General features: G+C 55.6%; 1 protein-coding gene across 1 annotated transcript in view; it reads left to right on the top strand.

Annotated features, from left to right (window-relative positions):
- LOC122368612 (5-phosphohydroxy-L-lysine phospho-lyase-like) overlaps nt 1-25975 on the top strand; it is a 71956-nt gene that overhangs the window by 37444 nt on the left and 8537 nt on the right. The window contains exons 9-11 of the mRNA XM_043342736.1: nt 1420-1539; nt 21902-22046; nt 23294-23393. Coding sequence (XP_043198671.1) covers nt 1420-1539; nt 21902-22046; nt 23294-23393 — 365 coding nt within the window. The remainder of the gene's footprint in view (nt 1-1419; nt 1540-21901; nt 22047-23293; nt 23394-25975) is intronic.

Below are 25975 nucleotides of genomic sequence, written 5' to 3'. Positions count from 1 at the left end.
GTCCGTGTCCCCACATTGTCACACTGTCTGTCCGTGTCCCCACATTGTCACACTCTCCGTGTCCCCACATTGTCACACTGTCTGTCCGTGTCCCCACATTGTCACACTGTCTGTCCGTGTCCCCACATTGTCACACTGTCTGTCCGTGTCCCCACATTGTCACACTTTCCGTGTCCCCACATTGTCACACTGTCTGTCCGTGTCCCCACATTGTCACACTGTCCGTGTCCCCACATTGTCACACTGTCTGTCCGTGTCCCCACATTGTCACACTCTCCGTGTCCCCACATTGTCACACTGTCTGTCCGTGTCCCCACATTGTCACACTGTCTGTCCGTGTCCCCACATTGTCACACTGTCTGTCCGTGTCCCCACATTGTCACACTGTCTGTCCGTGTCCCCACATTGACACTGTCTGTGTCCCCACATTGTCACACTGTCTGTCCGTGTCCCCACATTGTCACACTGTCTGTCCGTGTCCCCACATTGTCACACTGTCTGTCCGTGTCCCCACATTGACACACTGTCTATGTCCCCACATTGTCACACTGTCTGTCCGTGTCCCCACATTGACACACTGTCCGTGTCCCCACATTGTCACACTGTCTGTCCGTGTCCCCACATTGTCACACTGTCTGTCCGTGTCCCCACATTGTCACACTGTCTGTCCGTGTCCCCACATTGACACACTGTCTGTGTCCCCACATTGTCACACTGTCTGTCCGTGTACCCACATTGTCACACTGTCTGTCCGTGTCCCCACATTGTCACACTGTCCGTGTCCCCACATTGTCACACTGTCCATCCGTGTTCCCACATTGTCACACTGTCCCTGTCCCCACATTGTCACACCGTCTGTCCGTGTCCCCACATTGTCACACTGTCCATCCGTGTTCCCACATTGTCACACTGTCCCTGTCCCCACATTGTCACACCGTCTGTCCGTGTCCCCACATTGTCACACCGTCTGTCCGTGTCCCCACATTGTCACACTGTCCGTCCGTGTCCCCACATTGTCACACTGTCCGTCCGTGTCCCCACATTGTCACACTGTCTGTCCGTGTCCCCACATTGTCACACTGTCCGTCCGTGTCCCCACATTGTCACACTGTCCCTGTCCCCACATTGTCACACCGTCTGTCCGTGTCCCCACATTGTCACACCGTCTGTCCGTGTCCCCACATTGTCACACTGTCCGTCCGTGTCCCCACATTGTCACACTGTCTGTCCGTGTCCCCACATTGTCACACTGTCCGTCCGTGTCCCCACATTGTCACACTCTCCGTGTCCCCACATTGACACACTGTCTGTCCGTGTCCCCACATTGACACACTGTCTGTCCGTGTCCCCACATTGACACACTGTCTGTCCGTGTCCCCACATTGACACACTGTCCGCGTCCCCACGTTGTCCCCACAGTCGTACGGCGTGGTGCCGGACATTGTCACCCTGGGCGGCACGCTGGGGAACGGCCACCCGATGTCGGCCGTGGTGACGCGACGAGACATCGCCGAGACTCTCTCCGAGTACCTCTCCACGGTGAGCCATAGTACCCCCACGGTGAGCTATAGTACCTCTCCACGGTGAGCTATGGTACCTCTCCACGGTGAGCTATAGTACCTCCCACGGTGAGCTATGGTACCCCCCCCCCCCGTGAGCTACAGTATCTCTCCACGGTGAGCTATAGTACCCCCCCCCCCTCGGTGAGCTACAGTATCTCTCCACGGTGAGCTATAGTACCCCCCCCCCCCTCGGTGAGCTACAGTATCTATCCACGGTGAGCTATAGTGCCCCCCCCCCCATGGTGAGCTATAGTACCTCTCCACGGGGAGCTATAGTACCTCTCCACGGGGAGCTATAGTACCTCCCACGGGGAGCCAGAGTAACTGTAGCGGGGTTTCGCGGCGTTGCGGGGCTAACCGGGCAGTGTCTTCTTAGATAGATAGAGAGCAAGAACTCCGTCGGTGCGCTCCTAGAAGCCCTTCACTGTACAACCCCTTCACGAACCCGTTCCGACTCTGACTCTATCTTTCCGGGGCGATCAATCATCGGAAACACATAGGCCAGGGTTAAGGAATGGGAGGAGAGATAAATAATAACCCATTTTCCTTGATCACATTGACATAAGAACTCAACTCTACATAACCCAAGGTCCCACTCTCAAACAACAGCGCCCTTCCTAGCTTGAGGGTCATCTCCCACCAGATATATGTATCAATCATTCGTCCATTTATCCATCCCCTTACAACCCTGCCATTCGTCCACTTTTACCTCGTAATTTACCAGAGTTGACCATCTCCGGTCCCTCCCCTTTTTCCTAACTTCCCCCGGTGGTGCTAGGGCGCGCGCAAAGTCGTTATCGAGTCATTGGCCTTAAATTTCATTTAACCATTATCCCTTCATAACCACAATGTTCCGTACATCAGACAAACGCTTCATAATGCTCACGCTACACAATTAGAGATACGACCCACCACAGATTTCGGCACTCGACCCTCGCCTTACGTGACTTATTGCGGTCCATCCCATCACCATGTCGAACTACCTACACAAAAAAAACATAAATGTCCTTCGGCCAGCGGTTCCGAGACTACGGCTCGCAGGACACTGTGTAGTCCGGTTTCCGCGGGGGACTTATTTGAAATTTGAGACCGGGGCTGGGTAACTAAGGTCCGTCCGGGCTGCCTGCGTCGTCTCCGTATAGCCGCGGTTTTCGGGCCAGCCCCCGGCGACCGAAAGGGATTAGTCGTTCGTCGGCTTTACACGAATCCATGACTACCAGTTATGCCAAATTGCCTATAAGAAAACGAAAACTAAGCGTACCACGGCCCGCGGTGGGCTTATCTAAACTTTGAAACCGGGCTGGGTAACTAGGTCCGTCCGGGCTGCCTGCATCGTCTCCGTATAGCCACGGCTTTCGGAACAGCACCGGCGACCGAACGGGTAAGCCTCCGTTGGCTTCACACAATCCACGACTACCAGCGTTATAGGTGCCCGAAGCCCTATCTATCCGTTGCTGGTAGTTAAGCTGTCGTCACAGACCTAACCGAAATGACCGCTGCACGGCCGGAGTAAATCGACTGACAGCGGGGTGGCCAGTACCGACTTACCGCGATCACCCGACTCGCATGCTTTGGTATTTAATGTTCACCCCCGTCCTGCAGCATCACACGTTTCTTCGCGGGACATTACTTAACCGGCGGCATACGTCTCCTCGCTGGGACGCCTGGGGTCCTAACCATCTCCGAAACTACCTACGTCGCTTATCGAATGTCATCCTGCGCTGATCACTCAATGGACCGATAGCGGACCTAACCTATCTTTTAAAACCGGGCGGGGTCACTAGGTCCCTCCGGGCTGCCTGCATCGTCTCCGTATAGCCACGGCTTTATGGGGCCCGCGCCGGCAACCGAACGGATTAGCCTTCGTCGGCTATGCACTCATCCTCAATAATCGATCCTCAACTCGCTCTCACCCTTTCTCTTCACTTCGCGACTTATTGCACGTATCCAGGGCTTACCCAAGCGAGGCCTACTATTTAAGTGGGGTCTATCCGAGCTGAGCTTCATTCAGGAAATCCGATTCCTCTACGTGTACAGTCTTCCATTCCATTTCACTCGCTTCTCATCTCCCTCCTAACCCATGGCCGCGTCGGTGGACTTTCCACGCACAGGGGCGTGACGTGCATCATCTATCTCCCCGGTTCCGTCCCTTGCAGTGTCCCCAGTGTCCATGTGGGGTAAAGTTACAAATATTTCGTGTGCGGCAAGGTCTATGTGTGCTCCTTATATTCGGACCGCTGGATAGGGTAGAGCGCCAGGAAATCCGCTGGCGAGGGCACTTGGGAGTCAACCGGAGAAGCTCCAGTATCGGTTGGACTAGGGAGGTCCCGTATGTGTTGTGTATAATCGCTATCATTTGGACCGTGGGATAATTTGGGGAGGATGGAGTGCCAGGAAATCCACTGGCAAGGGCACTTAGGAGTCAACCGGAGAAGCTCCAGTATCGGTTAGGCTAGGGAGGTCCTGTATGTGTTGTGTATAATCGCTATTGTTTGGACCGTGGGATAATTTGGGGAGGATGGAGTGCCAGGAAATCCACTGGCAAGGGCACTTAGGAGTCAACCGGAGAAGCTCCAGTATCGGTTAGGCTAGGGAGGTCCTGTGTGTATTGTGTGTAATCGCTATTGTTTGGACCGTGGGATAATTTGGGGAGGATGGAGTGCCAGGAAATCCACTGGCAAGGGCACTTAGGAGTCAACCGGAGAAGCTCCAGTATCGGCTAGGCTAGGGAGGTCCTGTGTGTGTTGTGTATAATCGCTATTGTTGGACCGTGGGATAATTTGGGGAGGATGGAGTGCCAGGAAATCCACTGGCAAGGGCACTTAGGAGTCAACCGGAGAAGCTCCAGTATCGGCTAGGCTAGGGAGGTCCTGTGGGTGTTGTGTGTAATCGCTATTGTTTGGACCGTGGGATAATTTGGGGAGGATGGAGTGCCAGGAAATCCACTGGCAAGGGCACTTAGGAGTCAACCGGAGAAGCTCCAGTATCGGCTAGGCTAGGGAGGTCCTGTGGGTGTTGTGTGTAATCGCTATTGTTTGGACCGTGGGATAATTTGGGGAGGATGGAGTGCCAGGAAATCCACTGGCAAGGGCACTTAGGAGTCAACCGGAGAAGCTCCAGTATCGGCTAGGCTAGGGAGGCCCTGCATGTGTTGTGTATAATCGCTTTGTGCACTGTGTAAACTCAACAGATAAAGAGAACTGATCGTTGTAAATTACTCTGGCCGGACACCTTGGAAACGACCTCTTTCCTGACTGTGGGTTAGCATATGGCCTTTTATGCTCCATCCTCCGATCCCTGCCCCTTCAGCACTACTCACACTCGTATTTCAATATTTACAAGTCCCATTTATTTACATACTCCGACGCAACACCTTAAATTCCCTTACAAGTCAAATTTAAAGGAAACATTCTGGGCCCAGGCCGCCCATCAACTGAGCCCCACAAGCCGCGCGGTGCGGTACACAGTCGCGTCGCCCGCCCGTCCCTTTCCCGACTCCCCACGGTGCATAATCCCCTCCGTCCGCCTTAATCACCACGGGGCGCCGGACGAGGGTTCACGTCGGCACGCGTCTCGCACCACGCGCACAGTTACATAATTGACCGAGATCGAATTGTGAACTTAAGCTACCTAGACTGAAAGTCCCAAGAATAAATCGAACTACCTAAGCTGAATGGCCTAAAATATTGCGGACGACACAAAAAAAGGGGAATATAATGTGGCTCACATAGCAGTAACGAGGGAGGGGGGGGGGGGTGTACTTGAAGGATTTAGGGACTAGGTGCGCACCCGTGTTCACCGCGTGACCTTACTTGAGATGGAGTCGCTGACATGATGGCCGTGTCCGTCCAGCGCCCGGCCCGGCGGCCAGAGCCGCCGCCGCGCCGTGATGCCTGCCGCTGGTCTCTCGTGGGCTGTCCACGGTGTCAGATGTGAGCCGAGAGCGAAGAGCGGCGTGGAATCCGTCGTCCGAGAGAGAGCCAGAGAGCCCGGAATGCGTCGTCCGAGAGAGCTTTTCAGTTCCGTTTCATCAACTTATACTTCTGATGACGTCATACTTCAGAGGGCCGGGCAGCATCACCTTGTCCAATCTCCGTCCTCCATTCTCAGAAGCTGCACTCGGCTCCGCCCTCGAAAGTTCGTGATTTGCTGACAAAGTTCGGTTCCCCTCCGGCCATGGCAGTCGCACCCTTTCACGCAGCGATCGGGTGGAATTCGCCGCCGGCGCTCACGGCGCCTGAGGCGCCAGGTGGCGGGCCTGGCCCTCTGCTCCCCTTGTTTTGAAGTCAGGTCCGGCCAGATGTCCTATATTTTGTCGTTGGCGACCGAGTTCCATTTCATCCTGTTTTCGTACAAACCGGGTCGGTCTCCGCTCCCCTTTCTTGTTTTGGTTCAAATCAGGGCCGGTCTGCACTCCCCTCTCCTTGTTCTCTGGCGGGGTGCCGAGCGTGGGACAGAGTCTTGTTTTCCAAAGGCTAAACTGATTAATGGCTCGAGGCTGGCAGAATGGCGCGTTTCGGTATGCTATTTGTTGGCTTCAGATCCGGGTTCTCATGAAGTGGGGTGGTCATCTATAGAGGACCCCTGTTTGTCAGAGCCGACTGCGCCGTCTGTGTGGACGCCAGCTGGGACGGAGAGAGGGTATCATAGCCGATTTAGCCGGCTGACCGTGTCTGTGCGGCGCTCGCAGATGGCCGTGTTTCAGCTTGTGGCACAGCTTGCAGTTCAGCATGAAAGATGAAAAAATGTAACGCATCTGCGTTACATTTTCAGACCTCTTTTTATAGTCGCGCCCCGCGACTAAACGTTTGAGAGCCCGCTTCTGCCGTGCTATTTGGTGCCGTTTCGTCGTGTTTCTTGGTGACTTCTGTGACGAGAGCGGGTGGCCGTCTTCTAATGGATTGGTAGCTATTTCAACAGGAGTGTTCGGTTGCGGAGGATGGTAGGACGAGCTTGGATGATTAGGACATAAGGATTACGGGTTTTTGTGTCATTGCACAGCATTTCAAGCCATTCTTACATTTCCAGAATTAAAATATCACACAATATCTCGTTAAACTCCACCTACCTCGCAGAAGTTCACGCAAAGCAATGGAAATTGTTGACGCGTCACGATACAAAAAAAAACCTACACGCACACATAAATACAATGATAGATTTGGTTACTCCAATTCAGATCAGTTTAACAGATAACATACCAGTGCAGACTTTGGTGTGCCTGAGCCGAGCCTGGCACCTGACGGTGGCTCCACGAGCGAGCCACGATAACCCCGGTCCGGGAAGGCCTTTGTTGGCGAGCTGGCGGGCGTCCGCGATTCGGTCTCGAGCCGGCCGGCTGCTGCTGTAGTTGTGTCCAGTTCCGGATTTTCCCAGTCTCGTAGTTGTAGTCGTGGTTCTCGCCGACCATCGATGTCGAACGCAGCCGCCCTGGCGAGCTGTCAGGGCTGACTACGGTCGGCCCAGAACTCGTCGTCTGTGGCTGAGCCTGGGTTGGACGTGGCTCCAGCGCACTTCCGAGCTGTTTCTGCTGGTCTGGTGGCCGGCTGGGCTGCGCTCTGGTGTAGATTGCTGATGATGGTTTGCTGTCACATCCAGCGGGAGACGTGGTCCCACTGCAGCCTGCTCCATGATTACTGGCTGCAATGTTGAGCACTTCGCTCTGACCCGCTGCGGATCTCGCGAGTCGGTCTCGAAGTCTGGAAAGTGGGAGCTGCCTGCAATTGATGAACGGCGGATCACCACCTGCCAGTGCGGCGGGCGGTCCAGAAATCGGCCCGCGGACTGGTCCGGTCCATTTCAGCTGTCTATGTTGGTCGAAACAGGCAGCTTTCAGGTACCCCGAATGGTCGTGTCTAAAGATGCTCCATAGTTAATAGTAGTCGTCACCATTATCCCAGTTGCTATCTGCTTTTGTTGTAATACCTGTATTGTTGACCGTTCCGAGCGTTTTGGTTTTTCGGCATATCAGTCCCTCCTTCTCCTTCTTCCGGTCTTTGTTGTTATTTGTTTCAGGCGTTGTCTTCATTTTGAGCCTTCTTGGGCACTGGTTGTCAGCATCAGTTAGTCAGTGGTTGATGACTAGCTTTCTGTTCTTCTGCCCGCATCTCTTGTTCTTCTATTGCGTGTTTGCTCTCCCAACTTGATCCGTGACGTCATTACTCTAAAAATCATTTGCATATTCTCTTCCCAGCTGTTGATTCATTTCTGTGATTTCATGTCTGCACTGTATGTAATTCAGCAATAAGTAGCATCGTTTTCATCGGTCTCCTTCAATTTCTTCTTTCTCTTCCGCCGTCAATCTCCGCTGTGTGCCTTCCTTCTTTTCACCTTACTGTTCTTCATATTACTTCAATAACAACCTCGATCATCTTCAATCTCTGCCGTCACCTTTATTTCAATATGATGCATCTTATTTATCCTTCTTGCCTTCTTCAGCCCTGATTTCATTCGACAACATTCAATACGTTCATAGCGTCGCGCTCAGTCGTATCTTCAGTATGTACATCGGGTTCGGTAACACGTGACAGCCTGTTCTGTAACGGGGTTTTCCGTCGCGGAAAACGGCTCGCGGACGGTTGCCGGTCTCCTGTCAGTTCTCTCCAGAGGCGGGTCAGTCCACGGGTCACACATAGGTCACTGCACCTTTTTGGTATAGGATGGGTACAATCTCTTAAAATTGGGTTAAAATGGCCTCGTCGGTGTGATTACTCTAATTTTGGATCACGGGATTTCACTCAAGGTTAGGGTTCGCTAGATGTGAGCCACATAAATTCATTTAACGATAACTGAAGCAAAAAAAAAAAAAAAAAACTAAGCCCGCTCGCCCGTCACTGAAAATTGATTCTCAAGTAAGGTATCCTTATCATTTCATTCAGATATATACTCCCTCCAGCAATCCACGCTTTCTGATTTCAGTCAAATCAATTTAACCCGAGTAACGCTGCACTGAGTGACCAGCTTCCACTGCATCTAGCTCAGACATAATAAGTTATCAAACTCACGCTCGCATTTCCTCTGAAATGTTAGCTTTGGGTTCGGCAATGCACGTTCGTCCACCGACTTCATGTTTCCTTTGATTGATCCTACCCCACGTTGGGCGCCAAATCTGTAGCGGGGTTTCGCGGCGTTGCGGGGCTAACCGGGCAGTGTCTTCTTAGATAGATAGAGAGCAAGAACTCCGTCGGTGCGCTCCTAGAAGCCCTTCACTGTACAACCCCTTCACGAACCCGTTCCGACTCTGACTCTATCTTTCCGGGGCGATCAATCATCGGAAACACATAGGCCAGGGTTAAGGAATGGGAGGAGAGATAAATAATAACCCATTTTCCTTGATCACATTGACATAAGAACTCAACTCTACATAACCCAAGGTCCCACTCTCAAACAACAGCGCCCTTCCTAGCTTGAGGGTCATCTCCCACCAGATATATGTATCAATCATTCGTCCATTTATCCATCCCCTTACAACCCTGCCATTCGTCCACTTTTACCTCGTAATTTACCAGAGTTGACCATCTCCGGTCCCTCCCCTTTTTCCTAACTTCCCCCGGTGGTGCTAGGGCGCGCGCAAAGTCGTTATCGAGTCATTGGCCTTAAATTTCATTTAACCATTATCCCTTCATAACCACAATGTTCCGTACATCAGACAAACGCTTCATAATGCTCACGCTACACAATTAGAGATACGACCCACCACAGATTTCGGCACTCGACCCTCGCCTTACGTGACTTATTGCGGTCCATCCCATCACCATGTCGAACTACCTACACAAAAAAAAACATAAATGTCCTTCGGCCAGCGGTTCCGAGACTACGGCTCGCAGGACACTGTGTAGTCCGGTTTCCGCGGGGGACTTATTTGAAATTTGAGACCGGGGCTGGGTAACTAAGGTCCGTCCGGGCTGCCTGCGTCGTCTCCGTATAGCCGCGGTTTTCGGGCCAGCCCCCGGCGACCGAAAGGGATTAGTCGTTCGTCGGCTTTACACGAATCCATGACTACCAGTTATGCCAAATTGCCTATAAGAAAACGAAAACTAAGCGTACCACGGCCCGCGGTGGGCTTATCTAAACTTTGAAACCGGGCTGGGTAACTAGGTCCGTCCGGGCTGCCTGCATCGTCTCCGTATAGCCACGGCTTTCGGAACAGCACCGGCGACCGAACGGGTAAGCCTCCGTTGGCTTCACACAATCCACGACTACCAGCGTTATAGGTGCCCGAAGCCCTATCTATCCGTTGCTGGTAGTTAAGCTGTCGTCACAGACCTAACCGAAATGACCGCTGCACGGCCGGAGTAAATCGACTGACAGCGGGGTGGCCAGTACCGACTTACCGCGATCACCCGACTCGCATGCTTTGGTATTTAATGTTCACCCCCGTCCTGCAGCATCACACGTTTCTTCGCGGGACATTACTTAACCGGCGGCATACGTCTCCTCGCTGGGACGCCTGGGGTCCTAACCATCTCCGAAACTACCTACGTCGCTTATCGAATGTCATCCTGCGCTGATCACTCAATGGACCGATAGCGGACCTAACCTATCTTTTAAAACCGGGCGGGGTCACTAGGTCCCTCCGGGCTGCCTGCATCGTCTCCGTATAGCCACGGCTTTATGGGGCCCGCGCCGGCAACCGAACGGATTAGCCTTCGTCGGCTATGCACTCATCCTCAATAATCGATCCTCAACTCGCTCTCACCCTTTCTCTTCACTTCGCGACTTATTGCACGTATCCAGGGCTTACCCAAGCGAGGCCTACTATTTAAGTGGGGTCTATCCGAGCTGAGCTTCATTCAGGAAATCCGATTCCTCTACGTGTACAGTCTTCCATTCCATTTCACTCGCTTCTCATCTCCCTCCTAACCCATGGCCGCGTCGGTGGACTTTCCACGCACAGGGGCGTGACGTGCATCATCTATCTCCCCGGTTCCGTCCCTTGCAGTGTCCCCAGTGTCCATGTGGGGTAAAGTTACAAATATTTCGTGTGCGGCAAGGTCTATGTGTGCTCCTTATATTCGGACCGCTGGATAGGGTAGAGCGCCAGGAAATCCGCTGGCGAGGGCACTTGGGAGTCAACCAGAGAAGCTCCAGTATCGGTTGGACTAGGGAGGTCCCGTATGTGTTGTGTATAATCGCTATCATTTGGACCGTGGGATAATTTGGGGAGGATGGAGTGCCAGGAAATCCACTGGCAAGGGCACTTAGGAGTCAACCGGAGAAGCTCCAGTATCGGTTAGGCTAGGGAGGTCCTGTATGTGTTGTGTATAATCGCTATTGTTTGGACCGTGGGATAATTTGGGGAGGATGGAGTGCCAGGAAATCCACTGGCAAGGGCACTTAGGAGTCAACCGGAGAAGCTCCAGTATCGGTTAGGCTAGGGAGGTCCTGTGTGTATTGTGTGTAATCGCTATTGTTTGGACCGTGGGATAATTTGGGGAGGATGGAGTGCCAGGAAATCCACTGGCAAGGGCACTTAGGAGTCAACCGGAGAAGCTCCAGTATCGGCTAGGCTAGGGAGGTCCTGTGTGTGTTGTGTATAATCGCTATTGTTGGACCGTGGGATAATTTGGGGAGGATGGAGTGCCAGGAAATCCACTGGCAAGGGCACTTAGGAGTCAACCGGAGAAGCTCCAGTATCGGCTAGGCTAGGGAGGTCCTGTGGGTGTTGTGTGTAATCGCTATTGTTTGGACCGTGGGATAATTTGGGGAGGATGGAGTGCCAGGAAATCCACTGGCAAGGGCACTTAGGAGTCAACCGGAGAAGCTCCAGTATCGGCTAGGCTAGGGAGGTCCTGTGGGTGTTGTGTGTAATCGCTATTGTTTGGACCGTGGGATAATTTGGGGAGGATGGAGTGCCAGGAAATCCACTGGCAAGGGCACCCTCCCCCATGGTGAGCCACAGCACCTCTGCACGGTGAGCTACAACAGTATGTGCTTTCCTAGTTTGGCAGCACCCCGGTATATATACTATATGTCCTCAGTTGGGCGGTAACCCGGTGTATATATGTTCTCAGTTTGGCGGTAACCCCGGGATGTGGTGTGTTATTCTCAGTTTGGCGGTAGCCCTCTGTCGTGTTATCCCCAGTTTGGCGGTAGCCCTCTGTCGTGTGTTATCCCCAGTTTGGCGGTAACCCTCTGTCGTGTGTTATCCACAGTTAGGCGGTAACCCTCTGTCGTGTGTTATCCCCAGATTGGCGGTCCTCTGTCGTGTTACCCCCAGTTTGGCGGTAACCCGATGTGTATTATCCCCAGTTAGGCGGTAACCCGGTGTGTATTATCCCCAGTTTGGCGGTAACCCGGTGTGTGTATTACCCCCAGTTTGGCGGTAACCCGGTGTGTATTACCCCCAGTTTGGCGGTAACCCTGTGTCGTGTGTATGTGTATCTCCAGTTTGGCGGTAACCCGGTGTCGTGTATTACCCCCAGTTTGGCGGTAACCCGGTGTCGTGTATTACCCCCAGTTTGGCGGTAACCCTGTGTGTATTACCCCCAGTCTGGCGGTAACCCTCTGTCGTGTGTTACCCCCAGTTTGGCGGTAACCCGGTGTCGTATGTATCTCCAGTTTGGCGGTAACCGGGTGTCGTGTGTATCTCCAGTTTGGCGGTAACCCGTTGTGTGTATTACCCCCAGTTTGGCGGTAACCCTGGGTGTATGTGTATCCCCAGTTTGGCGGTAACCCGGTGTCGTGTGTTATCCCCAGTTTGGCGGTAACCCGGTGTCGTGTGTTACCCCCAGTTTGGCGGTAACCCGGTGTCGTGTGTATGTGTATTGTGTACCTCCAGTTTGGCGGTAACCCTCTGTTGTGTGTTACCCCCAGTTTGGCGGTAACCCGGTATCGTATGTATCCCCAGTTTGGCGGTAACCCGGTGTCGTGTGTATCTCCAGTTTGGCGGTAACCCGGTGTGTATTACCCCCAGTTTGGCGGTAACCCGGTGTCGTATATTACCCCCAGTTTGGCGGTAACCCGGTGTCGTGTGTTATTCCCAGTTTGGCGGTAACCCTGGGTGTATGTGTATCTCCAGTTTGGCGGTAACCCGTTGTGTGTATTACCCCCAGTTTGGCGGTAACCCGGTGTCGTGCGTTACCCCCAGTTTGGCGGTAACCCGGTGTCGTGTGTATGTGTACCCCCAGTTTGGTGATTGTTATGTCTCGCGGCCCACCATCGACACACCACCGCTCGGTTCCGACTAACTGTATTGTGGCACGGTGGTGGGGACGACAGGAGGGTCGTCCCCTCAGGCAGTCCCTGACCTGGGCAGGGACCGACCCAGGTATCACACACACAGTAGCAGGCAACTCACATATCGGCCACCGCCAATGCCCAGGCAGGGGTCTGCACAGGTGTGCACACGGCCCATTACATAACACCTCTCCACCCTATTTTCTTAGTATCGGCCTCGGCCTCAAGTTATAGCGACGCGGCGGATCATCAGGCTGCGGCTGAGTGGTACTGTCGTACTGCGCTGTGGGTAGCGCGTGGCTGGACGGACGGTCCGTGACAACCTATTGATCTGTGGCTGATCTATTAGAGTGTCCGTCCGAGAGCCGTACGACGGCTGACAGAGCCTGGGGGTCGCGAACTGGTGTGGTAACCGTTACGCCCACCTGGGACGCCCGAGTCGGTACGGCACTTGCGGTGTCGTAACCGGATCGGCGGGAACCAGCAGAACGCTGTTGGACCGGCGGTGAAAGTCGGAACCGAGCACTCGCCCACCAGTGGGGCGTCTGGTCGAGCAGGTCTACCCGCTAAGGCAGCCTGAGCACGAACCAGTGGCAGGGTCCGATCAATGACCGTGGTCCGACCAGGGTGTCAGCGCAATGGCCAGTCAGAGGCGTCTTTAAGGGCGCGGAAGCCCACCTCGGTCGACTGTGGCCGGTGCAACCTAGTCAGGTCGTTTGTGTGAATCTCCGTGTTCTTCCATCGCCTCAGAGTAGCCGCTCTTCTCCAAATGCCCGAGCCGTTTTCTATGTGTATTGGTCTTGCAGCGAACAGCAGAGTCGAAAAACGAATTGACAATGTCGCCGAAAACCGCGGTCACATGCTGGCCGTCCCTAGTACTACCAATATGCCCGCAGGCGCGGCGAGAGACAAGCTCAACGTATGAGTCACCGTCCGGCTGCCGGGAGAGCCCCTACCGCGACCTTTGCTCACAGTCATGACGTCACGACAATGGGCTCCTAAACGTACGGGCAGCGGCCGCCTCAGGGGTGCCGCCGTGACCTTTGCACGACACGTTCTATAGCGTATGGCACAGCGGTTACTAGAAAGGTTGAGGCCAGCGGCAGGCCGGTTTACAAATGGCAAACAAACTTGACGCGCAATTGACAACAGGTAACAGATTGATTAATAAAGCGGTGACAATATAAATGAAAATGACAATATGAAATGACAAATCGCATAGATGATCCCTACAGTACCCCCTCGCCAGACATGTCGCGGACAAAAGTGACATGGCGATATCTCACCGGAGGTCGTACGACGCGGCCGGAGCGGGTCGTCCGTAGTATCGGCTGAGGCTGCAATGGTGCAGCGTCAGCCCGAGCGACGGCTGCAGGGCGAGTTGGTGCGTCACCGTAGATCAGAAGCTCCGGGCCGCTGGGCTCATTGCTGAGCGGTGGCGCGGCCGGCGGGCCGCTGGACTGAGTACCGTGCGGCTGCACAGTCGGCAGGTCAGACTGTCGATGACCGGATTCGTCTGGCGTCTCCAGGAAGGCGGCCTTACACCGGTCGATGCTGATGACTTCCTTTTTCTGTCGACGGTCGATGGTGATGGTTTTGGTGGTCCTTTCGGTAACCGGGAACGGTCCGTCGTATGGAGCGTCCAGCGGGTAGCGGTGACAGTCCCTGCGCACGAAGACGTGTGTCGCCGTCTGGAGTGCCGTCGGGACGTACGTGGCGCGCTGGACCGGACGTGGGAGTGTCGGCCGCACCTGAGACATGGCGCGCTTCAGGTCTTGTACGAAACCGGCCGGTGATGCTGCTGAGGCTTGGCTGCTGATGAAGAACTCGCCGGGAAGCCGCAGTGAGGAGCCGGTATTGCTGCTGTTGCCTCTGCTGCTGCTGCTGCTGCTGTTGCTGCTGTTGCTGCTGCTGCTGCTGCTGCTGCTGCTGCTGCTGCTGTTGCCGCTGTTGCTGCTGCTGGACGGTCGAATGGTGCCTTGCTGGAGCATCTTGTTGAACTCGGCACGTGCGATTTGAAGGCGCTCCGGCGGGAGGCGTCGTGGCCGCTGGTACACCGGTGGACCCTTGGTGACGATGTGGTGCGTCACGTTGTGCTTCACCGGTGTTGGTCCAGGTTTTGGTGAGGTCACATCCGGGTACCGGGCGAGGACAGCTGCGAAGCGAGCAGCAGCCTGCTCCCGGACGAGACGCACTCCGATGGAGCACAGCCGTGACCGCTCGGCGCTGGCGCAGACGGTGCCGTCCCGCAGGAGACGCTGGTTGGCAACGTCCACGACGAGGTGATGTGCGGCCAGGAAGTCGGTGCCCAAGATGGGTGTGGTGACGTCAGTGACGAAGAATCGGTGTTTCAGGCGGTGCTGCTGACTCAAGGTGACGTCCAGCAGGCAGGTGCCGTGCACCGCGATCGGTGAGCCGTTTGCCGCGACGAGCTGCTGGCCGACAGGAGCAGGGGTCAGCGTAGACCCGTTGGGCAGGCAGCGGCGAGGCAGCACGCTGACCTGCGCCCCGGTGTCGACTAGAAATTGCCGGTCCGTCTCCGTGTCCCTCACGAAGAGGAGTGGCGCGGCAGGAGGGGCGCCCGTGCTTTGCGCCATCAGCACGGGGCGCCTCAGTTTTCCGAGGCGATCCAGGAGCACGGCAACTTGCATCGGCGCGCTTGGACGCCGAATCGCTGGTGGTACCAACACAGCGTGTCGTCGTGCGGCGGCGTTGAAGGACGAGCCGGTGACGGGCGGCGTGACTGGCGAGACGCCTGGCGCGGCCGGGAACGGCTGCGGTCGCGTCGCACGGCGTCCTCAAGTCGTCGGTTACTGGCCTCCAGGCGTTCCATCTTAGCGACCAGGGAGGCGATGACGGTGTCCAGCGCAGGGGCTGCAGCTGGCGCTGGGGCTGTCACTGCAGCAGCGATGGGCGGTGCCGGCTGTGTGTACGGCTGTGCCGCGATCGCTGATAGCCGTGGGTCCGGTCCGCTAGCTTCCAGGTACCGGTCGGCCGCTTCTGCCAGTGCGTCAAGCGTGCTGTCGGCTGGCAGGAGGGCGAGGGCAGCACGGACGGGCTGCGGTAGCCGTTGTTGAAAAAGGGTACGGAAGAGCTCTGTATCAACCGGGGCGTCCCCGGCTGCGGCTAGCTCGTTGCGCATTGAGCGCAACAGCGCCGTCGGCTTCTGATCGCCGAGCTGCTGGCGGCCGAGCAGGGCTTGTAGTCGGTCGGCGCGTGACTGTGCTAGGCGGGCTTGGAGCGCCGCACACAGCACGTCAAAAGACCGAGATGACCGGATGACGTCCTTGACCTGGACGGCGATGTTGGCGGGGAGGTTTGCGACGAGGAGCTTAAACCTCAGCTCGTCGGAGTCGACCCCGCTGACGTCGAAAGCGCACTGCACCTGCAGTAGCCACAGGTCGGGCTCTTCCGGAGAGTATGGTGGTAGCCGGAAGCTAGCCATGGGCCGATGAGTTGACTCGGAGGCTGAAGCTGGAACGCTGGCTGGGTCTTGAGCTGCGGCGCCGGACTGTGCGCTGTCCGCGGGCATGACGAGAGGCTAAGGTCGAACAACGGAGATTACGTCGGGGTCACCAATGTCGTACTGCGCTGTGGGTAGCGCGTGGCTGGACGGACGGTCCGTGACAACCTATTGATCTGTGGCTGATCTATTAGAGTGTCCGTCCGAGAGCCGTACGACGGCTGACAGAGCCTGGGGGTCGCGAACTGGTGTGGTAACCGTTACGCCCACCTGGGACGCCCGAGTCGGTACGGCACTTGCGGTGTCGTAACCGGATCGGCGGGAACCAGCAGAACGCTGTTGGACCGGCGGTGAAAGTCGGAACCGAGCACTCGCCCACCAGTGGGGCGTCTGGTCGAGCAGGTCTACCCGCTAAGGCAGCCTGAGCACGAACCAGTGGCAGGGTCCGATCAATGACCGTGGTCCGACCAGGGTGTCAGCGCAATGGCCAGTCAGAGGCGTCTTTAAGGGCGCGGAAGCCCACCTCGGTCGACTGTGGCCGGTGCAACCTAGTCAGGTCGTTTGTGTGAATCTCCGTGTTCTTCCATCGCCTCAGAGTAGCCGCTCTTCTCCAAATGCCCGAGCCGTTTTCTATGTGTATTGGTCTTGCAGCGAACAGCAGAGTCGAAAAACGAATTGACAATGTCGCCGAAAACCGCGGTCACATGCTGGCCGTCCCTAGTACTACCAATATGCCCGCAGGCGCGGCGAGAGACAAGCTCAACGTATGAGTCACCGTCCGGCTGCCGGGAGAGCCCCTACCGCGACCTTTGCTCACAGTCATGACGTCACGACAATGGGCTCCTAAACGTACGGGCAGCGGCCGCCTCAGGGGTGCCGCCGTGACCTTTGCACGACACGTTCTATAGCGTATGGCACAGCGGTTACTAGAAAGGTTGAGGCCAGCGGCAGGCCGGTTTACAAATGGCAAACAAACTTGACGCGCAATTGACAACAGGTAACAGATTGATTAATAAAGCGGTGACAATATAAATGAAAATGACAATATGAAATGACAAATCGCATAGATGATCCCTACAGTACACTGAGCCGCAGACGGCGGCCGCGGCGGGGACGGCGGCGGCGTCTCGGCGTCCCCCGGCTGAGTGGTCCCTGGATCCGCAGACGGCGGCGGCGACGGCAGCGGCGCCGCGGACGCGGCCCTGGTCCCCGGCGGCCCCCCGGCCGCGGGATCCTTCTCCGCTGGTGCGGCGAGTCGTCCTCTTCCCTCCTCGGAAAGCGGTGTTCCAGGCGGAAGCGGCTGCATCCAACCCGGCGGCATGGACGGCGTCGGCTCATCGGTCAGCTCCATCTGACGGCTAGAACCGCTGGGCACCACGAAGTCTAGGTGGCGCTGTATCACGCGGCCGTCCTCCAGACGAACAGTGATCTTGGATCCAGAGCGGCTCACGCAGTGTCCCGGGAGCCAGCGTGTTCCCCGTCCGACGCCGGCCAGTCCGGAGACCTGTGACACCCAGACACGCATTCCAGGGGTTAGAACACGATCTTGTGACCGACGGTCATATCTCTCCTTCATCTGCTGCTGTGCGGCTGACACACGGTCCTGTAGGTCAGGCAGTAAACAATCCATACGAGTCCGCAAACGTCGGCCCATCATCAGCTCTGCTGGAGTCTGCGCCGTTGTGCTGTGAGGAGAGGTACGGTAGGTAAACAGAAACCGGCAGATTTTCGTGTCCATGCTGCCATGTTTCTGCTTTCTCAGGCCCTGCTTCACCGTCTGCACACAACGCTCCGCTAGACCGTTACTTTTGGCCGACAGGGGTGCGGTCAGCAAGTGGCGCATGCCCAGCTGCTTGCAGAACGTCTCGAACGCTGGCGCTGTGAAACATGTTGCGTTATCACTGACCAGGGTCCGCGGGATTCCAAAATATGCAAATGACTTGCGCAGCAGCTCCATGGTATTCTCGGCTGTCGTTGAACGGGCCACGTGCACGTCAATCCATTTTGAGTACGCATCGACAACAATCAAGAGCAAGTGGCCATCGAACTGGCAGTGATCAATGTGCACTCGGTCCCAGGGATTTTTCGGCCAAGCCCACGGACTGAGTGGCGTCACGGGTGCCTGTCGGCGATACTGCTGACATGTCGGGCAGTGACGCACCAGTTCAGAGACTTCTCTGTCTATCCCAGGCCACCAGACATACATACGAGCGAAACTTTTCGTGTGACTCTCTCCCAGATGTCCCTCATGCAGCATAGACAGAATTCTCGGCCGAATCTTGGGGGGTACCACCACCCGTGACCCCCACAGCAAACATCCATCCTGAATGCTCAGCTCACCTTCCTTGCTTCGGTACTGTACCAGCTCTGGCATCACGAGGTCGCCCGACGGCCAGCCCTCTCTGGTGAAGCGCAGAACGGCACTCAGCACAGGATCCCTGGCGGTGAACAGACGGATGGACTCAGCGGTGACCGGTGACGAGTCGAAGAACTGCATCAGGTGCACCGTCTCAGCTGGAACGGGCAGCTGGGGCGATCCTGCAGACACAGGAAGTCGGCTCAATCCATCACAGTGTCCCTGCTTGATACCCGGTACATATTCCATCTTATACTTGTACCCCGAGAGCAGCATAGCCCATCGTGTCACCCGGGGAGAGGCCATCAGTGATACCGGCTTATTTCCTCCAAGCATACCCAGCAGCGGCTTATGATCTGTCCGGATCAAGAATTCACGACCTGCCAAGTAAAAATTGAACCTGGCCAGGCCAGCAATCACTGCCAGGCCCTCGCGATCGGTCTGGGAATACCGTCTCTCAGTCTCCGACAGAGACCGCGAGTAGAACGCAACTGGCCTCTCAACATGGTTCCTGTCCATGATACTTAGGACACATCCTACCCCCACCGGGCTGGCATCACAAGCCAAAATGACTGGAGCTGTCTCATCAAAGTGCGCTAAAGTCAGGGTTGATTTCAGCATACCTTTCGTACTCTGAAACGCCTTCCTCTGAGCTGGGCCCCATTCCCACTTCTGCTCCTTTTTCAGCAGCTGATACAGCGGTGCCAGTTCTGTGGCGAGGTTTTTCAGGAACTTCGCGTAATAGTTGACCAGGCCGAGCCATGCCTGAAGCTCTTTCAAGTTTTTGGGCTCTGGGGCTTTTTCAATGGCACTGACCTTGTCTGCTGTTGGTTTGATACCATCTGCCGTGATGTGGTGTCCCAGATACACCACTTCTGATGCCGCGAACTAACACTTCTTCCGCTGCAGTCGCAGTCCTGCCTCCGACAGACGTCTCAGAACCTCCTCCAGCCGCTGCAGATGTTCCTGTTCGGATCCTGCTGAGACAATGACGTCATCGATCAGCACACCAACTCCTGGGATTCCAGCGAGCAGCGATTCCATGTATCTCTGGAAAATCGCGGGGGCTGAGGCATATCCAAAACCCAGCCTAGTCGGTACCAATATTCCCTTGTGCGTATTGATAGCCATGTACTTCCTGCTGTTTTTATCTAATTGAATCTGATTATATGCGCTTTTCAGATCTAGTTTCGTGAAAATTCTGGCACCCTGAAACAGCGTGAATAGCTCCTCCGTCTTGGGCATCGGGTACCTCTCTAGCGGCGTTACTTTGTTGACCGTTAACCGATAATCACCACAGAGACGGACCTCACCTGACGCCTTCAGTGCAGTGACGATCGGTGCAGCCCACGTGCAGTGTTTCACCGGTTCCAGCAGCCCGGCCTGGATCTGACGGTCCAGCTCGGCGTCGACAGCAGCACGGTACGCCAGCGGTACCGGCCTGGGCTTGTAGAATATGGGGCGTGTGTCTGGGTCAATCGGGATATCTACCACAATCCCCTTCGCACATCCTAACTCATCCGCAAACACATCAGAGTACTTATGCAGCACAGACTCAACTCCGCTTCCCAGCGTCTGCGTCGTCACCATGCAGATGGTTCTCCAGTCCAGTCTGATGCTCTCCAACCAGTTCCTGCCGAAGAGCAGCGGCCCTGTCCCATCAACTACTACCAGGGGCAGGCTAAACGACTCTCCGCGGTACACCACGTCCATCTGTACCTCACCTCGGACCTTCAAAGGCTCGCCTGAGAAGGTGTGTAGGATGAGGCTGCACGGCTGCAGACGGCGTTTCTTCTCCGGCCAGAGCTCTTGAAACCTGCTGAACGAACAGACGGATACAGATGCACCCGTGTCAAGCTCCATCCTGACATCACGCCCATCCAGCGACATGTCCAGCATGATCGGAGGCCTGCTGAACGAACAGACGGATACAGATGCACCCGTGTCAAGCTCCATCCTGACATCACGCCCATCCAGCGACATGTCCAGCATGATCGGAGGCCGGCTTTTCACCACATGAATCCGCTCCCGACACTGAAAAACCTCCCCGATAAAGTCTCATTCTTCAGTGTCTGCCTCCATCACACTCTGCTCTTCCCCAGATCCTGCACCATCGCCCTCCTCCTGACGGACCACCTCCGACCCAACATGTTTCACCGTCCCTGCCCGGTGAGCGGCCGATGTATGCCCATACTTGGAACACTGGAAGCAGCGCTTACGTTTAAAGTAGCATTCGGATTCAGAGTGCGTTCTGTTCAAACAGCGCCAGCATCTCTCACCTTCATGCCGCGCTTGCTTACTGGCGTTGTGTCGCTCCTGGCTGGTCCGCTGTGAGGCTGACGGGCCCGTCCGGACACGGTTCACTGCCGTCTCCCCCGTAGCGGACACCACCGGCGGGCCAGCTCCCGCCAGCTCCTGTAGGTTTTGACCTGCTGTTTCCGTTGCCACAGCAATCTTGATTGCCTGCGGCAAAGTCAGCTCAGCTTCTGCCAGCAACCTGCGCTGAATGGGGTCAGAGTTAACTCCACACACCAGCCGGTCTCTGATCATTTGATCAAGAAACGATTCGAATTTGCAGTCCCGCGACAGCTGCCGCAGGCGCGCCACAAACTCCTGAACAGACTCTGACTGTACTCGACAACAGGAAAAGAACCGATATCTTGCGACAGTTACCGATGTGGGCGGACAAAATTGCTTGCTCAATGTTTCAACAATCATGGCATACGTCACCTCATTTGGTTTTTTCGGTGACAACAGCGATCTTACCGTACCGTATGTCCGAGCTCCCATACTGCTGAGAAGAATGGCCCTCTTCTTAGCATCGTCCTGGATGTCATTAGCCACGAAGAATTGATCCAACCTTTCCGCATACTCTTCCCAGTTATCTTGTCCTTGGTGAAATTCTTCAATCTTCCCCAACGGCATGGCTCCGTCCTCACTCCGCTCGTCGCCAATGTTATGTCTCGCGGCCCACCATCGACACACCACCGCTCGGTTCCGACTAACTGTATTGTGGCACGGTGGTGGGGACGACAGGAGGGTCGTCCCCTCAGGCAGTCCCTGACCTGGGCAGGGACCGACCCAGGTATCACACACACAGTAGCAGGCAACTCACATATCGGCCACCGCCAATGCCCAGGCAGGGGTCTGCACAGGTGTGCACACGGCCCATTACATAACAGTGATAACCCGTTGTGTGTATTACCCCCAGTTTGGCGGTAACCCGGTGTGTATTACCCCCAGTTTGGCGGTAACCCGGTGTCGTGTATTACCCCCAGTTAGGCGGTAACCCGATGTGTATACTCCCCAGTTTGGCGGTAACCCGTTGTCGTCTGTTATCCCCAGTTTGGCGGTAACCCGGTGTCGTGCGCCGTCGGCCTGGCCGTGCTCGAGGTGATGCGCACCGAGAAGCTGATGACGTCGGCCACCAACGTGGGCCGCTTCCTCAAGGACAGCCTCACCCAGCTGGCCGGCTCCCACGGCTGCATAGGTGCGGCCGCTGACAGACACAACCCGACCGGTGGTGCAATGAATCGCGGTGTTCATAAATGACCCAAGTATTTATCACACTGACCTAATAACTTACATCAAAATGCTGTCCGAAATTCACCCACCCGAGCTCCTACACGCAAGCTTTAACGCTGCGGCCCACGAACCGAAATCGTCACTGATCATCATTGACCGATGAGCCAATGAGCGTCGAGCACTGCTAACCAATTACGCTGAATGATTTGTCAAGCATTTTCAGCGTTGACCGCGTTACGTGGTTGTGCGTGTCATCACAGTCCTGACCCTCTACCACAGACCACGTGGTTCCTCACGGTCTCTCTCTCTCTCTCTCTCTCTCTCTCTCTCTCTCTCTCTCTCTCTCTCTCTCTCTCTCTCTCTCTCTCTCTCTCTCTCTCTCTCTCTCTCTCTCTCTCTCTCTCTCTCTCTCTCTCTCTCTCTCTCTCTCTCTCTCTCTCTCTCTCTCTCTCTCTCTCTCTCTCTCTCTCTCTCTCTCTCTCTCTCTCTCTCTCTCTCTCTCTCTCTCTCTCTCTCTCTCTCTCTCTCTCTCTCTCTCTCTCTCTCTCTCTCTCTCTCTCTCTCTCTCTCTCTCTCTCTCTCTCTCTCTCTCTCTCTCTCTCTCTCTCTCTCTCTCTCTCTCTCTCTCTCTCTCTCTCTCTCTCTCTCTCTCTCTCTCTCTCTCTCTCTCTCTCTCTCTCTCTCTCTCTCTCTCTCTCTCTCTCTCTCTCTCTCTCTCTCTCTCTCTCTCTCTCTCTCTCTCTCTCTCTCTCTCTCTCTCTCTCTCTCTCTCTCTCTCTCTCTCTCTCTCTCTCTCTCTCTCTCTCTCTCTCTCTCTCTCTCTCTCTCTCTCTCTCTCTCTCTCTCTCTCTCTCTCTCTCTCTCTCTCTCTCTCTCTCTCTCTCTCTCTCTCTCTCTCTCTCTCTCTCTCTCTCTCTCTCTCTCTCTCTCTCTCTCTCTCTCTCTCTCTCTCTCTCTCTCTCTCTCTCTCTCTCTCTCTCTCTCTCTCTCTCTCTCTCTCTCTCTCTCTCTCTCTCTCTCTCTCTCTCTCTCTCTCTCTCTCTCTCTCTCTCTCTCTCTCTCTCTCTCTCTCTCTCTCTCTCTCTCTCTCTCTCTCTCTCTCTCTCTCTCTCTCTCTCTCTCTCTCTCTCTCTCTCTCTCTCTCTCTCTCTCTCTACGTCACAGGCCACGTGCGTGTCCTCACGGTCATCTCTTTCACTATCTCTACCACAGGCGATGTGCGGGGCTCGGGCCTGTGTCTCGGCGTGGAGATCGTCTCCAGCCGCCAGAGCAGGAAGCCCGACCCGACGCTGGCCAGACAAATCTGCTTCGGGTCAGTGCCTCTGCCTTCCCCGGCTGCAACTTCTCTCCTGTGGAGACAGTGTATGTTCTGACAATATCTCCCCGCGGCGGCAGTATCTCCTATATCTCCACACAGTGCCAGTATCTCTCCGATGTAGCAGTGATCTCCACACAGTGCCAGCATCTCCCCGGGGTAGCAGTATATCTCCACACAGTGCCAGTTTCTCCCCGGGGTAGCAGTATATCTCCACACAGTGCCAGTTTCTCCCCGCGGTAGCAGTATATCTCCACACAGTGCCAGTATTTCCCCGGGGTAGCAGTGGTCTCCACCCAGGCCAGTATCTCCCCGGGTAGCGGTATATCTCCACACAGTGCCAGTATCTCCCCGGGGTAGCAGTATATATCCACACAGTGCCAGTATCTCCCCGGGGTAGCAGTATCTGTCTACGGTAGCAGACTGCCATAATAACGCGCCACCATTTGGCCCGACATTTACCTCTGGATCGCTCTTAGATGTTCTCATTGTCAATCGTCTTAACGTAGCAACGCCGCGCCGCAATAAACATTGTGATTTTAGCCCACATCGCATCGTTAGTTGTAGTCTCAGTGTGCCGCGCCGTCCACGATCGCACACTGTAGTGTCGCGGTCACGCCCACTCGCTAGGATAGACTCGGGTGCGTTTCTGTTCGATTTACAGTGCTGTGACTGGAGTGACGTTTTTACATCTGAGACGGTCGATGGGAAGTGGCGAGCTTTTTTATCACTCTACATACCTGTTCTGGACAAGCACGCGCCGATACGGAGCCGCAAGGTTCACAACCCATCTGCCCCGCCGGTCACGGCCGCCACTAAGGACTTGATGGCGAGCCGCCGCGGCGCTCTGCGCACCCTCGGCCGTGACTCGAGCGAATACCGCGATCTGAACCGATCTGTCCGGTCCGCCATCCGCCGCGACACGCGCCTGGCCATAGAGTCCCGTATCAGGGAGCAGGGACCCCACACCGTGTGGCGCAACATTCGGAGTGTTGTTGCTGGCCGGAAGCGAGATGTCACCTCACCACAGCTATCACCGAGCGCGCTGAATGAGTATTTCGTGTCTGTCGGGCCGAGGGTGGCGGCGGAGGTGGCCGATGCGGCCGAGCACGCGGCAGACCTGCCCTGCCGCCTGCCGCGTGTGGGGGCCTGCGGCTTCTCAGTCTCTCCCATCGACCTCGATACGCTGACGATCGCGCTGTACAGCATGAGGAACTCGCCTGCGTGCGGATCTGATGGTTTGTGTGCTCGTGCTCTGAAGGCTGGCTTCCCCGCCGTCGGCTATGTCATCCTACATATCATTAACGCATGTCTCACCCAATCCGACTACCCTCCAACCTGGAAACATTCGCTCATTCACCCCATCTTCAAGACCGGCGACCCATCCGATCCTTCCAACTTCCGTCCTATTTCCATCATCCCCACCATCGCCAAACTAGTAGAGCGCGTTGTCCAGCGGCAGCTTTACCATTACCTATCCTCCAACCACCTCCTATCCCCCAGCCAGCACGGTTTCCGTCCGCGCCATTCGACGGAAACCGCGCTGGCTACCGTAACCGACCAAATCCTCACAGCTGCCGACGGCGGGGAGATCACCCTCTTATGTCTTATTGACCTGAGCAAGTGTTTTGATATTATCGACCATGACATTTTACTTCGGAAACTCGAGCTGCACGGTGTGGATGTTCAGTGGTTTAAAGCTTACCTGACCGGCCATACCCAGAGTGTGTCACTCAGAGACCACACTGGAGCTGCCAGCGTCTCCCCGCCGATGCCGAACCCTGGGCCCCCTCTTGTTTACCGTGTTTGCAAATGACATGTCACTGTTCGCTGCGGGTGCAGGTGTCGTGCAGTACGCTGACGACACCCAGGTGATTGTCTCTGGCAAAAAGAACGAACTTTCGGCTGTTATTCATAGCATGGAAAATTCATTGACTGCTTTGGATCAGTGGTTCTGCGCAAACGCCCTTAAAGTAAACGCAAACAAAACACAGTTCATCACTCTCGGAACAGGTCAAAATTTGCGCGGCCTTCCAGACTTCAAAATTGCCTTCCGCAACACTGACCTCGTACCTTGCCGCGAGGTAAAAAATCTTGGCGTTATTTTCGACCAGAAATTATCATGGGACAGTCACGTGGGTGTCGTCGGCAGGCGATGCAGCGGTACTCTTGTCGCGCTGTCACATGTCCGTCACGTCCTGCCTGTCGGTGTCATCAAGACACTAGTAGCCGCCTTGGTTCTCTCGCAGGTCACATACTGCCTTTCCGTCTACGGCAACGGCACTAAGAAAAACATTGACAGAATTCAAAAGGTACTGAACTTTGCTGCACGAGTCATTTTTGGAAAGAGAAAATTTGATCATGTTAGTGACCTGCGCGGGAAACTTGGCTGGCTGCCCGCTCAGCACATGGCCGACCACCGTACACTGTGTCTGGCGCACAAGGTGATTGCTGGTGGCGAGCCCGAGTCACTGGCGGCTGCATTCGTGTGCAACGGTGACCGGCGGTCCCGGCGCACGAGGCAGGACGGGCAACTCTACGTGCCGAGGTCCAACACCGAGACCGGCAAGAGACGCTTT

The sequence above is a fragment of the Amphibalanus amphitrite genome, unplaced genomic scaffold, assembly GCF_019059575.1.
Source record: "Amphibalanus amphitrite isolate SeventyFive unplaced genomic scaffold, NRLGWU_Aamphi_draft 000961F_arrow, whole genome shotgun sequence".
In the NCBI taxonomy this organism is placed as follows: Eukaryota; Metazoa; Arthropoda; class Thecostraca; order Balanomorpha; family Balanidae; genus Amphibalanus; species Amphibalanus amphitrite.
The sequence above is the reverse complement of the archived record's forward strand: the minus strand, read 5'-3'. Positions and strand labels throughout refer to the sequence as shown.